At 45.6% G+C, this 14,694-nt stretch overlaps 1 protein-coding gene across 2 annotated transcripts in view; it reads left to right on the forward strand.

Moving 5' to 3' along the window:
- Positions 1-4,196: 4,196 nt before the first annotated feature.
- The window catches only part of patj (PATJ crumbs cell polarity complex component), a 384,258-nt gene continuing 373,760 nt past the window's right edge, over positions 4,197-14,694 (forward strand). For both annotated transcript variants that reach the window (XM_060830432.1, XM_060830434.1), the window contains exons 1-4: positions 4,197-4,424; positions 10,277-10,356; positions 13,193-13,362; positions 14,017-14,223. In XM_060830432.1, coding sequence (XP_060686415.1) covers positions 10,335-10,356; positions 13,193-13,362; positions 14,017-14,223 — 399 coding nt within the window. In that variant the 5' untranslated portion in view covers positions 4,197-4,424; positions 10,277-10,334. The remainder of the gene's footprint in view (positions 4,425-10,276; positions 10,357-13,192; positions 13,363-14,016; positions 14,224-14,694) is intronic.

Consider the following 14,694-nt stretch of genomic DNA (forward strand, 5'->3'; position numbering starts at 1 on the left):
GATAACCGGGGAGCTGACCTGGGGTAGGGGTGGATAACCAGGGAGTTGTCCCGTGGTAGGGTTGGATAACCAGGGAGCTGTCCTGGAGTAGGGTTAGATAACCGGGTATTAGTTGTCCTGGGGTAAGGGTGGATAACTGGGGAGCTGTCCCAAGCGGGGTGGATACCCGGGGAGCTGTCCCAAGCCGGGTGGATACTCGAGAAGAGGTGGATACCTGGGGAACTGTCCCGGGGTGGAGTGGAATGCGGTGGGATGAATATCCAGTGAGCTGTCCCGGGATGGGGTGGATGCCTAGGGAGCTGTTATGATGTGGGGAGAAAACTGGGGAGAAAACCCGGGGAGCTATCTCGTGTTGGGGTGAGGTGAGGTGAGGTGGGGGATACCCAGGGAGCTGTCTCGGGGTGAGGGATACCCAAGGAGCTGTCTCGGGGTGGGGTGGGGTGGAGAGGGGGCAGGAACAGTCCAAGGGAGGGGTGGATACCCAGGGGGGGAACTGTCCTGGGGAGGGGTGGATACCCGGGGGAACTGACCTGGGGAGGGGTGGATTCCAGGGGAGCTGTCCCGGGGTGCGATGTGGTGAGGTGAGGTGAGGTGGGGGATACCTGGGGAGGTGTCTCGGGATGGGGTGAGGCGGGGAATATTCGGGGAGCTATCTCGGGGTGGAGTGGGGGAATACCTGGCGAGTTGTCCCAATATGGGGAGGGGGCGCGTGTGGTGTATTTCTGGGGTCCAAGTGTATTTCCGGGGGCGATGTGGGTGGGTGGTGTATTCTCGGGGGATGTGTGTGTGTGTGTCTTTTCTGGGGAGGAGGGCAGCATGGTTTGTGGGCGTGCCTTCCTCGGGAGAGGTATTCGATAAGGTTGGGGGGGGTGTTTCTGGGGGGGAGGAAATGAGGGTGGGGGTGGGGGGGGATAGTGTAATCCTGGTAGAGGGGGGTGAGGGGGTGGCGTATTCCCGGGGGGAGCGGAGGTGTATTCCATGGTGAGGGGGCAGTGAGGGTGGGGGAGCTGTTTTCCTGTGGCGGGGGGGAAACCCATATATTCTTTGGGGGGTGTTGAGGGTTGGGGGTGTTGTATTCCTGGAGAGGTGTATCCCCAGGGGCGTGGGGTGGTGAGGGTTGTGGGACGTTTATTCCCGGGGGTGGAGGGAGTGGGTGACGGTTGGGAGAGGTGTATTCCCGAGGGGGGTGTGTATTGCCGGTGGGGGGAGGTGAGGGTTGAGGGTGGTGGGTGGTGTATTCCCGGGGGTGGAGGGAGTGGGTGACGGTTGGGGGAAGTGTATTCCCGAGGGGGGTGTGTGGTGAGGGTTGGGGGAGTGTGTATTGCCGGCGGGGGGAGGTGAGGGTTGAGGGTGGTGGGTGGTGTATTCCCGGGAGGTGGGGGGGTGAGGGGTGTATTCCCGGGAGGTTGGGGGGGTGAGGGATGTGGAGGTGTATGCCTGGGAGGTGAGAGTCGGGGGAAGTGTGTATTCCCGTGGGCAGGGGTGGTGGGGGGTTGGGGGTGGAGTATTCTCAGGGGTGAGGGTTGGGTGGGGGGGAAGTGTATTCCGGGGGTGGGGGAAGAGGTTGGGGGGGTGTGTATTCCCGTGGGGGGGGGGGGTTGGGGGTGGTGTATTCCCAGGGGTGGGGGTTGGGGGAGTGTGTATTCCCAGTTGGGGATGTGTGTATTTCCGTGGGCGGGGGTGGTGTATTCCCAGGGGTGAGGGTTGGGGGGGGGGGTGTATTCCAGGGGTGGGGGTGAGGGTTGTGTGTGTGTGGGGGGGGTGTATTCCCGGGTGGGGGTGAGGGTTAGGAGAGGGGTGTATTCCCGGGGGGGGGGAGGGGGGGTGAGGGTTGTGTGTGTGTGGGGGGGTGTATTCCCGGGTGGGGGTGAGGGTTAGGAGGGGGGTGTATTCCCGGGTGTGGGTGAGGGTTGGGAGGGGGGTGTATTCGGGGGGGGGGGGGGTGAGGGTTGTGTGTAGGGGGTGTATTCCCGGGAGGGGGTGAGGGTTGTGTGTGTGTGCGGGGGGGGGGGGGTGGTGCGGGTGTGGGGGTGTTTTCCCGGGGGGGGAGGGTTGTGGGGGTGTTTTCCCGGGGGGAGGGGGGTGAGGGTTGTGGGGGTGTTTTCCCGGGGGAGGGGGTGAGGGTTGTGAGTGTGTGCGGGGGTGGGGTGAGGGTTGTGGTGGTGTTTTCCCGGGGGAGGGGGGTGAGGGTTGTGGGGGTGTTTTCCCGGGGGGAGTGGAGGTGAGGATTGTCGGGGGGGGTGAGGGTTGTGGGGGTGTTTTCCCGGGAGGGGGTGGGGTGAGGGTTGTGGGGGTGTTTTCCCGGGGGGAGTGGGGGTGAGGGTGGTGGGGGTGTTTTCCCGGGGGGAGGGGGGGTGAGGGTGGTGGGGGTGATTTCCCGGGAGGGGGAGTGAGGGTGGTGGGGGTGTTTTCCCGGGGGGGGGTGAGGGTTGGGGGGGTGTTTTCCCGGGGGGGGGTGAGGGTTGTGTGTGTGTTTTCCCGGGGGGAGGGGGGTGAGGGTTGTGTGTGTGTTTTCCCGGGGGGGGGGTGAGGGTTGTGGGGGTGTTTTCCCGGGGGGAGGGGGCTGGTGGGGGTGTTTTCCGGGGGGGGTGGGGGTTGTGGGGGTGTTTTCCCGGGAGGGGGGGGTGAGGGTTGTGGGGGTGTTTTCCCGGGGGGGGGGTGAGGGTTGTGGGGGTGTTTTCCCAGGGGGAGGGGGGCTGGTGGGGGTGTTTTCCCGGGGGGGGGTGAGGGTTGTGGGGGTGTTTTCCCGGGAGGGGGGGTGAGGGTTGTGGGGGTGTTTTCCCGGGGGGAGGGGGGCTGGTGGGGGTGTTTTCCCGGGGGGAGGGGGGTGAGGGTGGTGGGGGTGTTTTCCCGGGGGGGTGAGGGTTGTGGGGGTGTTTTCCCGGGGGGAGGGGGGGGTGAGGGTGGTGGGGGTGTTTTCCCGGGGGGGGGGGGGGGGCTGGTGGGGTTGTTTTCCCGGGAGGGGGGGTGAGGGTTGTGGGGGTGTTTTCCCGGGGGGAGGGGGGCTGGTGGGGGTATTTTCCCGGGAGGGGGGGTGAGGGTTGTGGGGATGTTTTCCCGGGGGGAGGGGGGTGAGGGTTGTGGGGGTGTTTTCCCGGGGGGGGTGAGGGTTGTGGGGGTGTTTTCCCGGGGGGAGGGGGGTGAGGGTTGTGGGGGTGTTTTCCCGGGGGGAGGGGGGGTGGGGGGGGTGTTTTCCCGGGGGGAGGGGGGCTGGTGGGGGTGTTTTCCCGGGAGGGGGGGTGAGGGTTGTGGGGGGTGTTTTCCCGGGGGGAGGGGTGGGGGTTGTGGGGGTGTTTTCCCGGGGGGAGGGGGGCTGGTGGGGGTGTTTTCCCGGGAGGGGGGGTGAGGGTTGTGGGGGGTGTTTTCCCGGGGGGAGGGGTGGGGGTTGTGGGGGTGTTTTCCCGGGGGGAGGGGGGCTGGTGGGGGTATTTTCCCGGGAGGGGGGGTGAGGGTTGTGGGGGTGTTTTCCCGGGGGGAGGGGGGCTGGTGGGGGTGTTTTCCCGGGAGGGGGGGTGAGGGTTGTGGGGGTGTTTTCCCGGGGGGAGGGGGGTGAGGGTTGTGGGGGTGTTTTCCCGGGGGGGGGGTGAGGGTTGTGGGGGTGTTTTCCCGGGGGGAGGGGGGTGAGGGTTGTGGGGGTGTTTTCCCGGGGGGAGGGGGGCTGGTGGGGGTGTTTTCCCGGGAGGGGGGGTGAGGGTTGTGGGGGGTGTTTTCCCGGGGGGAGGGGTGGGGGTTGTGGGGGTGTTTTCCTGGGGGGAGGGGGGCTGGTGGGGGTGTTTTCCCAGGAGGGGGGGTGAGGGTGGTGGGGGTGTTTTCCCGGGGGAGGGGGGGGGTGAGGGTGGTGGGGGTGTTTTCCCGGGGGGAGGGGTGGGGGTTGTGGGGGTGTTTTCCCGGGGGGAGGGGGGGTGAGGGTTGTGGGGGTGTTTTCCCGGGGGGAGGGGTGAGGGTTGTGGGGGTGTTTTCCCGGGGGGAGGGGTGGGGGTTGTGGGGGTGTTTTCCCGGGGGGAGGGGTGGGGGTTGTGGGGGTGTTTTCCCGGGGGGAGGGGTGGGGGTTGTGGGGGTGTTTTCCCGGGGGGAGGGGGGCTGGTGGGGGTGTTTTCCCGGGGGGGGGGAGGGTGGTGGGGGTGTTTTCCCGGGAGGGGCGGTGTTCCTGTCTCAGGTGAGTGTTCTGGTTGTTATGTCATTTCCGCTCGGGCAGGTGAGGCCGGAGAGCTGAGCCGGGGCCGGTCTCTGGGGAGAGGGCTCAGGGCCAAGGTCAGGGGACATACGGAAAGTCTCGGAGCGGCGGCTGTGTACAGCTGAGCTGCCGCGGGGTAACGGCAGCCAGGTTTCTCGGAGGCGGGTCGGTGAAATTGCCAAGTGTAAATAGAGTCGGGCCTGGAGCTGGAGCTGCCACTTGAGGAATTCCCCTGGATCCAAACTTTAGTGTGAGCAAACTTTTTATCCGATCAGGAGCTGACGTTCTTGCGAAAGATTTTATCCATATTTCAATGCACTTGATTCAAATTGGTGATTGTCAGATAAATATGTTTGGTTAATATTGAAGTTGCCCAGTTAATAAATTTTCATTTCCCTTCTGTATTGGGCCGATCACACGCTGAATACCAGTCGTTACTGTGAGTTGTAAAAAAAAAGTCCCAATTCATCAGGAATTTAAATCTTCAATGCGCTCTTTACTATTGCTGTCATAGTGATGACCCTTGTAAAATTTTATTATTTGTTAGAAACTATTTATATTATACGTGTAGTTTTTAAATGTTAAGGATAGTCTGTAGCCGTTTATAGACGCTGATTTCTCCATTTCAAGTGATAAGGCTCTCTCAGTCTTCATTGCAAGCTATTGAAACCTGATTTTGTTATATAAAAAACATGAAATAAAATGGAAGTTACCACAGTAGTGGCTGAAGTCATTTGAAAATACTGTTTTGATTTATTGTTGTCACATGTATCTGAGTACAGTGAAAACTGGACAGTACAAGCAGAACCTGGAGTGTTTAAACAGAGCGAGGCACACAGGTTTCTTTCCATATACTTTCTCTATACTAGGTTAGAGCTGAAAATGTGTTGCTGGAAAATCGCAGCAGGTCAGGCAGCATCCAAGGAGCAGGAGAATCGACATTTCTCCTGCTCCTTGGATGCTGCCTGACCTGCTGCGCTTTTCCAGCAACACATTTTCAGCTCTGATCTCCAGCATCTGCAGTCCTCACTTTCTCCATACTAGGTTACACCTGTACAGGAGATGGACAAAAGCAGATTAATATTGGTTTGAAATTAGAGAGGTCCTTTCTGCAGTCTAATAACAGCAGGGATGAAGCTGTTCTTGAACCTGTTGGTACACATGTTTAGGCATTTGTGTCTTCTGCCTGATGGAAGAGGTTGGAAGAGAGTATAACGGGGATGATGGTATCTTTGATGTTGGCTGTCTTTCTGTGGCAACCAAAAGTGTAGTTGGAGTCCATGGATGGGAGGTTGGTTTACATGATGGTCTGGGCAGTTTCCATAACTTTATGTAATTTCTTACGGATCTGGGCAGGACAGTTGTCATAGAAAGCCATGATGCACCCAGATAGAATACTTCCTGTGGTGCATCTGCAGGTGTTGGTGAGGGTCCATATGGACGTGCCGAATTTCCTTAGCCTCCTGAGGAAGAAGACCGTCACGGTGATTTAAAGGATTCATAGATGGCAGAAATAAGACACAGACTTACAGCTTGTAGCTCATCTCAGATGTCAAATACAGCAATAAGATTGCAAACCATATTATTTAATTGCAGGCATTTGTTAGAGAGAGGGATAATGCCATCAGTTAGGGAATGTATATGTTGGTTTTGATCATTCTATTATTTCATCAGGGGAAATTTTTGCTCATTCAGTACTTAAATGATGGACAAGCATTGTAACAATTTATAGACACTAGACAAATTGCAATAAGTGATAGTAAGATAGGATTGGTTATCATTAGTTTATTGTCTGTTGTCAAGTAGCAATACTTAGCTCCAAAGTGGAGGAAGACCAATGTATATTCTCTTATAATATCAGAATAAACAGAGCAGGAACTAGAAATTTAACCAATGCAGGTTAATGACTGGTTACATAATAATGCAGTCAGATTCTGGATGAGTGGTGCTGGAAGACCACAGCAGTTCAGGCACATCTAAGGAGCAGCGAAATCGATGTTTCGGGCAAAAGCCCTTCGTCAGGAAACCACTCATCCAGAATCTGGTTTCCAGCATCTGCAGTCATTGTTTTTACCTCCTTAATAATGCAGTCAGATGAATCGAGTGCCATCCAACTAGACAGTGATTGAGAATATTGTATAAGACAGTTAGTACTGGAAAGAGTTAATTGACATCATAAGATTAAACCCTGCCAATCGTAATATAGGGATCTTCCTGAGAGTAGCTTGCCAATGTCTAATCAGTTTCTGTGTACCAGATGTTTCAGAAGCAGTAACTTGCACTGAATGTCTTGCAAGAAACCATATGTACCTGAGATGTAATATAATTTAATAAAGCAACCATTATTATAAATTATTACTGTCCTTGAAGCTTGAGCGTACTATATGGTTCATGGGTCATCTTTCCCCTCCTATTATCAGTAGCTTAGCTTAATACCAATAGAAGGGTTTGTGGTAGTGTATTTACCAAAGGCATTGCAGATAGTTTAGAATATTGTATTGTAAGATGTTGACAGTGATGAAGATTTTGCCAAATGTAATATGGTGGCAGCAGTAGGCACTGCCTGAAGAAATCTTCAGTTTTATGAAAGCCACAGTCTTTTAAGAAAAGTAAAGAAGAAAAGATTCCAGTCAGAAAACTGAATGTGATTTTAGATATTCAGTTCAAAAACACACAGCAGCCAGCTGTTTAAAGAGCATCAGCACCAATAGCAGTATTAAGCCTGCTTGTAAAATTTTAAAATATCTATAACAATTGAAAAATATTGGAAGAAACTTGAATAGAGTCTTACCAGAGCTACAAGGGAAAAAAATCTGAATCATAAACTTGGATACAGCAGTTGATGTAGGATACCTGATGTGACTTAAGTCCTTCCAGAGGAAGTGGTGGAGGCTAGTATAATTGCAACATTTAGAAGGCATCTGGTTGGGCATATGAACAGGAAGGGTTAGAGAGATATGGGCCAGGTACTGGCAGGTGGGTCTAAATTGGGTTGGGATATCTGGTCAACATGGACGAGTTAGACCAGAGGGTCTGTTTCCATGCTGTACATCTCTATGACTACTGTCAGAGCATTTAACAATCGCTTTATAGCAAATATGGTTTATGTAATGGAGAGTGCAAGATTGAGTCAAATAATACAGCTTTTTGAAGAGCCTGTTGAGAACTTTTTAAATGATACTTAAGCATTGTTAGAGTTTTGATTATAGTACTTCATAATCAGAACTGCTTTGAGACAGATTTGTCAGAAGAATATTTGATTCATGTCTTTCTGATATGTTGTAATGAAAACATGATCACACGTTACAAAGAACTATTGAGATGGCAAAGTCCAAACATAACATGAGAGAATAATGGGAACAGAAAACAAACCTAGCTTAAGAAGCTCATAAGACTTCAGCAACTTTAACGCATGGTGGCTAAGTGATTAGCACTGCTGCCTCAGCACCAGGTACCTGGGTTTGATTCCAATCTCGGGCTGACTGTGTGGAGTTTGCATGTTCTCCCTGTGTCTGTTTGGGTTTCCTCTGGGTGTCCCAGTTTCCCCTCTCAAGTCCAAATATGTGCGGGTTGGGTGGATGGGCCATACTAAATTTCCTGTAGTGTCCAGGAATGTGTAGGTTAGGTGGATTAGCCGTGGGAAATGCAGATTTAGGGAAAAGGGTAAAATGTAGATTTAGGTGGGATGTTCTTTAGAGAGGTGGTGTAGACTCGCTGAGCCAAATGGTTTGCTTCTATACTACAGGGACTCTGACTCTATCAGCAAAATATCACATGGAAGTTCATTACAAAAAGAAATCCTTAAATTCTTTGGTGTTTCAGGTATGGAGTTAATTAAAAAATCATAAACAATGTCCATATGAATCTGCAAATTGTGAATAGTAGAAGGCTACTTGCCTCCTCGAATTTGCTCAAGCATTGAGTTAGATCATAGCTGATCTGATTAGTTCACATTCTTGCCTACCCCGATATTCTTTCACCCCTTCACTTATCAAGAATCTATTTATCTCTACTTTAAAAAGATACGAAGACTCTGTGAAGCTTTATCATGCCAATGCAAGTTTTGTAAGGAAGTTGGACATTTTCAGAGTGTGAAAAAGTCCAAAATAACCATTCCATCACAGATTAAAAACCAAAAGAACTGTGGATGCTGTGAATCTGAATCAGAAACAAAAACAAAATGTGCTGGAAAAGCTCAGCAGGTCTGGCAGCACCTGTGAAGAGAAATCAAAGCTAACGTATTGGGTCCAAAGACTCTTCCTTAGACCCCCGGTGCTGCCAGACCTTCTGAGCTTGTCTAGCAAGTTCTGTTTTTGTTCTTTAGTAATAGAATTAATGACTCTTATGCACACCCAAGTGGTTGATGCCAACAGCAAATGTCTTTGGAAGATGACCTAGAATAGTGGGGCATTTATGAGCATGCATATTATCATTATGTGATGATATGCTGATTATAGAAGATGCATAACAGTTGACTCATTTGAATCAGAAATGACAAGAGATTATATAGCTCAACAGTCATCTTGGTAATTTCAAATTTGATATCTGAGTAATTATTATAATATTGTATGAAAAAAAATTCTTTGATTGAAGAGAATAAAAGAAAAAGCTTTGGACAGAACTTCACGGGCAAAACTATGAATCAAAGGTTGCTGACAATCCTCTTAATATACTGAAATCTGTACACTGTGAAACAGTTGTCAATCAGCAGAAATCAAGGGTTCCTATTTCTGAGTAGAAAAGTGTGCGTCAATCCTAAACATCTGTTGAATATTTGAAAGCTCAACCAGCTAAATACTAATGATCAATATGACTCAACTGAACATGAGGACTTCCAATTTTTCAGAAGAATATTAGCAGAACCTACGAGCAAATACACAATATTTGAGATTAATCACATTGGTATTTGACAACACTTCATGATTGAAAAATCTGCTGATGCTACTGGCTTCACATTATTTAATTATTTAACTACCTTCCTACCATGGATGAATTATTGAAATCTAATATCGTCGATTGCACAAATGGCAAGAGTTGACAGTGGATTCTTGACCAGCCAATTGTTCTGTTGAGAAGAAGCACAACTGTCTATGATTGCCATTTTATTAGGTCATATTATGTAAAATCATACAGGTGAGAGTAGAAGGATCACATGCTATTTGGTTTCATTGCAATATTAAACGGATAAATGTTTTTCTCAGAAATGTCAGAGAATACAATGTATTTAAATCTTGTAATTTGGCAGATGTCAATAATGCATTCTCACCTTCTTGTGGTGAGTAATATTGCTCACCATATTCCGTTTGAAGAAGTACTTGCTGACCCTGAACCAAAAAGTCAAAACCATTCTCATTAGTTCTATGGTGACTAATCTTGGTGAGTGTATGAGGTGGAGATGTGTGGAAAGTGTGGATTGAAGGGGAGAGGAGGTAATCACATTCTATTGAACTCTGGGAAACTCAAAGATGATGATGCCATCTTTCGACCACGAAACTTATTTGACTTGGCAATCTGATATGTAAGCCAGACAAATGGGTAGTGTACCTAAGGAAATTGTTGGTTGATTAGACAGTCTAACTCAGTCTAACATCAAATTCGAAGAGGAGCATCTGTAAATGTGAGGCAGAAATTCTTCAGTCACTTCCAGCTCACTCTATATTCCTTTGTCACAATAAGAAGGATGGTCCTTACTGGATAAGATATCAACGTTCGTGTTTGCTACATGAACTTAGCTGGTGAAACTTCAGGAGCATTTTTGGCTGTGTCAGCTGTAGCTAAGCTTGCTGAATGTGACCTCAAAGAGGGAGTGAGTATTCCATTTTGGATGAAGTAAACCTCGAAGGTCTGTGTAAATTTCTCAGTTGCTGGATTTGGATATAGATTAATATGATGAGGGACCTATGACTTTCAGATTAAAAGCTGCTATATGAGAAGTAAATTTATACCTAATGGTTGATTCCATGCAATCTTTGGTGTCTTTCAGCAAAGCCAAAAATGTCCCACTGTGGTGATCAGAGCAAAAACATACAGAATAGCGAAGCAATTTGGCTATTGAAGTAGATTTGAGTTGAATATGATGTATGTTTTTGTATTTCTTGACAGTAATATTTCTCACTGTTATCGATTTTTGAAAAAAGACTGAAGAAACGAAGATATAATCATGCCAGAAAAGCCTGTAACAGGTATTGTCTTAGTCCACTTGTTTACTACTTAAGCAACTGTAATATCTATTAGCTGTAATAGTATAATAAAATTTTTGTGATTCCTATTCCACCTTGTTCTATTTGCTGCGTTGAAAGCTGTACCTACAGCTGTATCTATAAATGAATGATTGCAATTCTTGTACAAGGAAACCCAGATTCCTTTGCACTGCAGACTTTCTCCTTTTAAATAACATTCTGGTTCTATATTCTTTCTGTCCAAGAGGACAACTTGATTTTTTTGCCCACTTATTTAACCCATCTGTATCCATTTGTAGATATTTGGTCACCCTCATCGCGAGTTGACTTTCTACCTATTTGTGTCTCATCAATAAATATCCATGTGGCTATATTTTAATCAGTTGAAATGTGTGCTTCATTTCTTGTAATTTTCCAACTTGAAAGCTATCTATCCCAACACTGTTTCCTAATTTTTTAAAATTCACTCATTGCGTGTGGCATCTCTGGCTAGGCGAGCATTTATTGCTGATGTGCTATAAATGCTACTGTATCACATTATATGTGGTCATCGCTAATGCTGTCCCTTATCGGATTCCAAATACACTACACTTGTTACATTCTCATTGAACTCTAATCAATTTATAACATCAGTTGTAATGCCAAAATTAATTTTAATTATAGTTGGAGAGACCTATTCGAAAAGGTTATTAGTCCTGATTTGGTTACAGGACCAGCATCCAAGTCCAAACATGTTTTCATGAGTTTCACATGATTTATTAAGTTTATCATAAATACAAAAGGAATAATATATAAAAAGCAATGTTTTTGAGTTAATCCACTTTGGGTGCCAGGTCTCCTGCTCTGGTGACTGAAGGTCCTTTCTGTCTTCAGTCTTTCTTATGCACCAAATCACTAAGAGCCACCACTTATCAAACTAGTTAGCCACTACCCCCATGCATGATCAGAGACATTCTGAAATGTAATTTGAATATTAGTGCATGAACATCACATAATCGATATCAGATTGGCTAAACCCAAATCCTGCTTGGTTTCTTTAAAAGTAATCGACGCCTTATGGATATCACTTTGTACCGTCTCCTCATTCATTCTTTGACATCCATTCAGTTCATAAGCTTATCCATTTTCGAACAGCTTATCTCTATTTACTTACTCACTCCATAGATCGCTACCAATATTATGCAGTGCCAGTGAGGCAATTTATGTGTCTGCCTAGATTGTGTAGTGTCACTTCCTAGTGATTTAATATTATCTCAAATGTTCCAACTGATACAACTATAAAGGTCAAATTAAATTCCAAAGTAATATATAAGTAGCCACAGGCCTGTTGCATACTTCATTATGATGATAAACGATTTTAAAATTAGCTGTGTCTTTGACTATGTGATTTTACTTCAAAACACTGTCATGTTTGTTTCTCTAAGTTTATACTAACTTGAGCTAGAAAAACAATCAGTGGTCTTTTTTCCATATGGCTTGTTTCCTTATGGAAATTGATTATAAGAATGTAATTTAGTCCCGCTCTTGCTTAATACAATCAAAATGATTAATTATTGGAAAACAACTCAATCTTACACATTTTTCAAACATGATTTTACTTTCACAAAACCATGTTCAGTCTGTCTGATTTTATTGTAATTTTCTAAAATGGCCTCACACCATCTCCTTAATAATGGATTCTAGCACTTTTTTAATGACGTGATAGGTTAACTGACCTTTGGTTTCTTGCCTTCCTTTCTTGAATAGCAATGTTACATTTGCAGTTTTCTACCAAATAAATTGCTGTTTAAAATGAAGGGGCTGAAATTTTAACTTCATGGTTTGTCTTTCATGAGAATATTTCACCATAATTGATTTTTTAAACTTAACGGTAGTTATGAACATCTGGATGGATGAACATTCCCTTGGCATTGTGTCAGACTCAAACTGCTGCATGGAAAGGAGAAATTCATGTGACAGTGACTATTAGAAACTTATAGGTAGCCTGCTTTGAGTTAGCAGCTTCCAGGAAAATATATTCCATTATCTGATCAAGAATTGAGCACAAAGCAACGGATTATTTATTTTTACAAATAAACAGTAATAACCAACACTATTCTGCTTGATTTTGACCTTGTGGTATGAAACACTTGGGTATTTCAAAACTAGTCTAGCTTCTCTGCTAGTCAGCATAATATTTAAAAACAGAGAATTTTTCTGCTGAGTGGAAAAAAAAGGCTGTCCACCTGATCTCAATGCCGAATGAGAGAGTGTTTTTAAAAATAGACCTGCTTACCCAGGTATCAACAAGTTGTGGCAGAGGAAATGTGACAAAAAAGAAGCATGACGATACCCATAGTAAAATGGAAGATGTGATGTTTCAATTATGATAACTGTTCATTACAAAGCCTTTTCAAAGAAATTAATAAAGAGAAACTGTGATGTAGGAAATCTGCAATACATGGAATATATTCTTCTGGACATCCTGGGATTTTGATCTTTGAACTGGGTACTATGTGTTTCTTCCCTGATTTGGATGTTTCAAATGTAACTTATTGTAATTTGGTCTGATTAGTCCACTGTGCTGTTACATTCTTAATCTGGAACTCTCAATCAAAAATTTCTCCAAACAGCACTCATTTCTAGAAATACGGGGTCATAATCTCATCTTCAACTCCTTTCACTTCTAAGCTCTAGCTCCCAATCCCTTTAAGGTTCTCACTTAAAGACATCTACGATATGCCAATAGTACAGATACTTCCTTCATTGCAACAGCATGATTAATCTTCAGTTAATGTAAACAGTATCATGAGAGATTGACTAGAATGTGTTAATTTTTTTCTGAATTTTCAATATACAGTCGATAAACAACAGATTTTGCAAGCAGTGGCACGCTTGCAGTCACAATTGCGTGAGAAAGGAGATTCCTCTCAAAATGAGAAGTTAAATATTTTACGTGACACACTTGCAAGCCCCCTGTTTAATCAAATACTCACCCTTCAGCAGTCAATCAAACAGCTTAAGGATCAGGCAAGTACTTCAACATGTTATTATGATATTTGTTGGTATGGTTCTGTCTTTTGCTTTCTTTGATAAATACATTGCATTCTCAGATTAGTGGTATCTGATTTGACTTTTATAATGTTGTACTTGTTATAAGGGAAGAAAGCAATTTTTTCACAAATATAATTATTTTGTGCAGATACAAGTTTTCTACTTCTAGTCATGCAGCAATTAGTTTACAAACCGTACACTCCAGACTGGGCAAAAACTTTAGACATCTTTGGAATGGATCTACATCGTCCCATCGCAACTTGAAAAATCTTCCTACAATGAGTGAATACAGATGGGGGTTGGTTACATCAATTGGCTAGAAGGCTGGTTTGTGATGCAGAGCAAATGGCATAAGTTCAGTTGCCACACCAGCTGAGGTTACCATGAAGGAGTGTCCTTCTCAACCTCTCCCCTGGTCTGATGTGTGGTTATCCTTAAGTTGAACTAGCATCAGATGTTTCTGTGTCTAATGACAGAGCAGCCTTATCATCGTCTGGGACTATAGTGACTTTATTTTATTATTATTTAATGTATTTGCTTTCTCCCAAGCAGCCTGCTTATTACTTAGTGCTGTTAGATTTCAAATAAATATTATTGTATAAATACAACTTGATGTCTGTCTGTCCACAGCTGAATCGCATGTCCACAAATGCATCTCCTAACTTTGACTTTTCCCAAGCGGGGCTTTTGGTGTTCAATGCAGATGTTAATAAGCCAACTTTGGCCAAAGATACAAAACTGTTTCCAGATACTTCAATTTATGACCAACCAAAATTCCTACATATACCTGAAAGAACAGAGGATGAGTTCGAAAAAATTATTCAAAGTTTGGCTCAGGTTAGTGTTTTTTTTAATATGTAAAATAATCTGTTATTTCACAATTCTGAAAATACTGGCAACAATATTTATGTAAAATTATTCTGTTATTTTGGCTACATGCAAACATTGAAACTTCCAGGTAAGAAGCCACTAAGCAGTAATGGGATATTAGACATGAAATGCATTTATTTTGAAAGTGGCATGCTTTTGTTGTCCCATTTTAGAGTAAATAACAGGAAAGAGTGAGTTACACTAATATTAAGTTTGATTATTTTGACTTGTTGATCAGTTTGCCTCTTAACAATGCTACTAGGCACAAGAGTTTGTGATTTGAAAGTGTAATCATTGATTTGTCCAGTTTTAGTGTTATTTTTTTAAAGTCCGATGTAATATATTAACTGCTATTATTATCTGGGATATTTTTCTCATATTCTCATCCATTACAATTGTGGTGCTTCTCCTCAGTAGGAATGATTTTTATTTAGTAAC

This window comes from Hemiscyllium ocellatum, chromosome 9 (genome assembly GCF_020745735.1).
Source record: "Hemiscyllium ocellatum isolate sHemOce1 chromosome 9, sHemOce1.pat.X.cur, whole genome shotgun sequence".
Lineage (NCBI taxonomy): Eukaryota > Metazoa > Chordata > Chondrichthyes > Orectolobiformes > Hemiscylliidae > Hemiscyllium > Hemiscyllium ocellatum.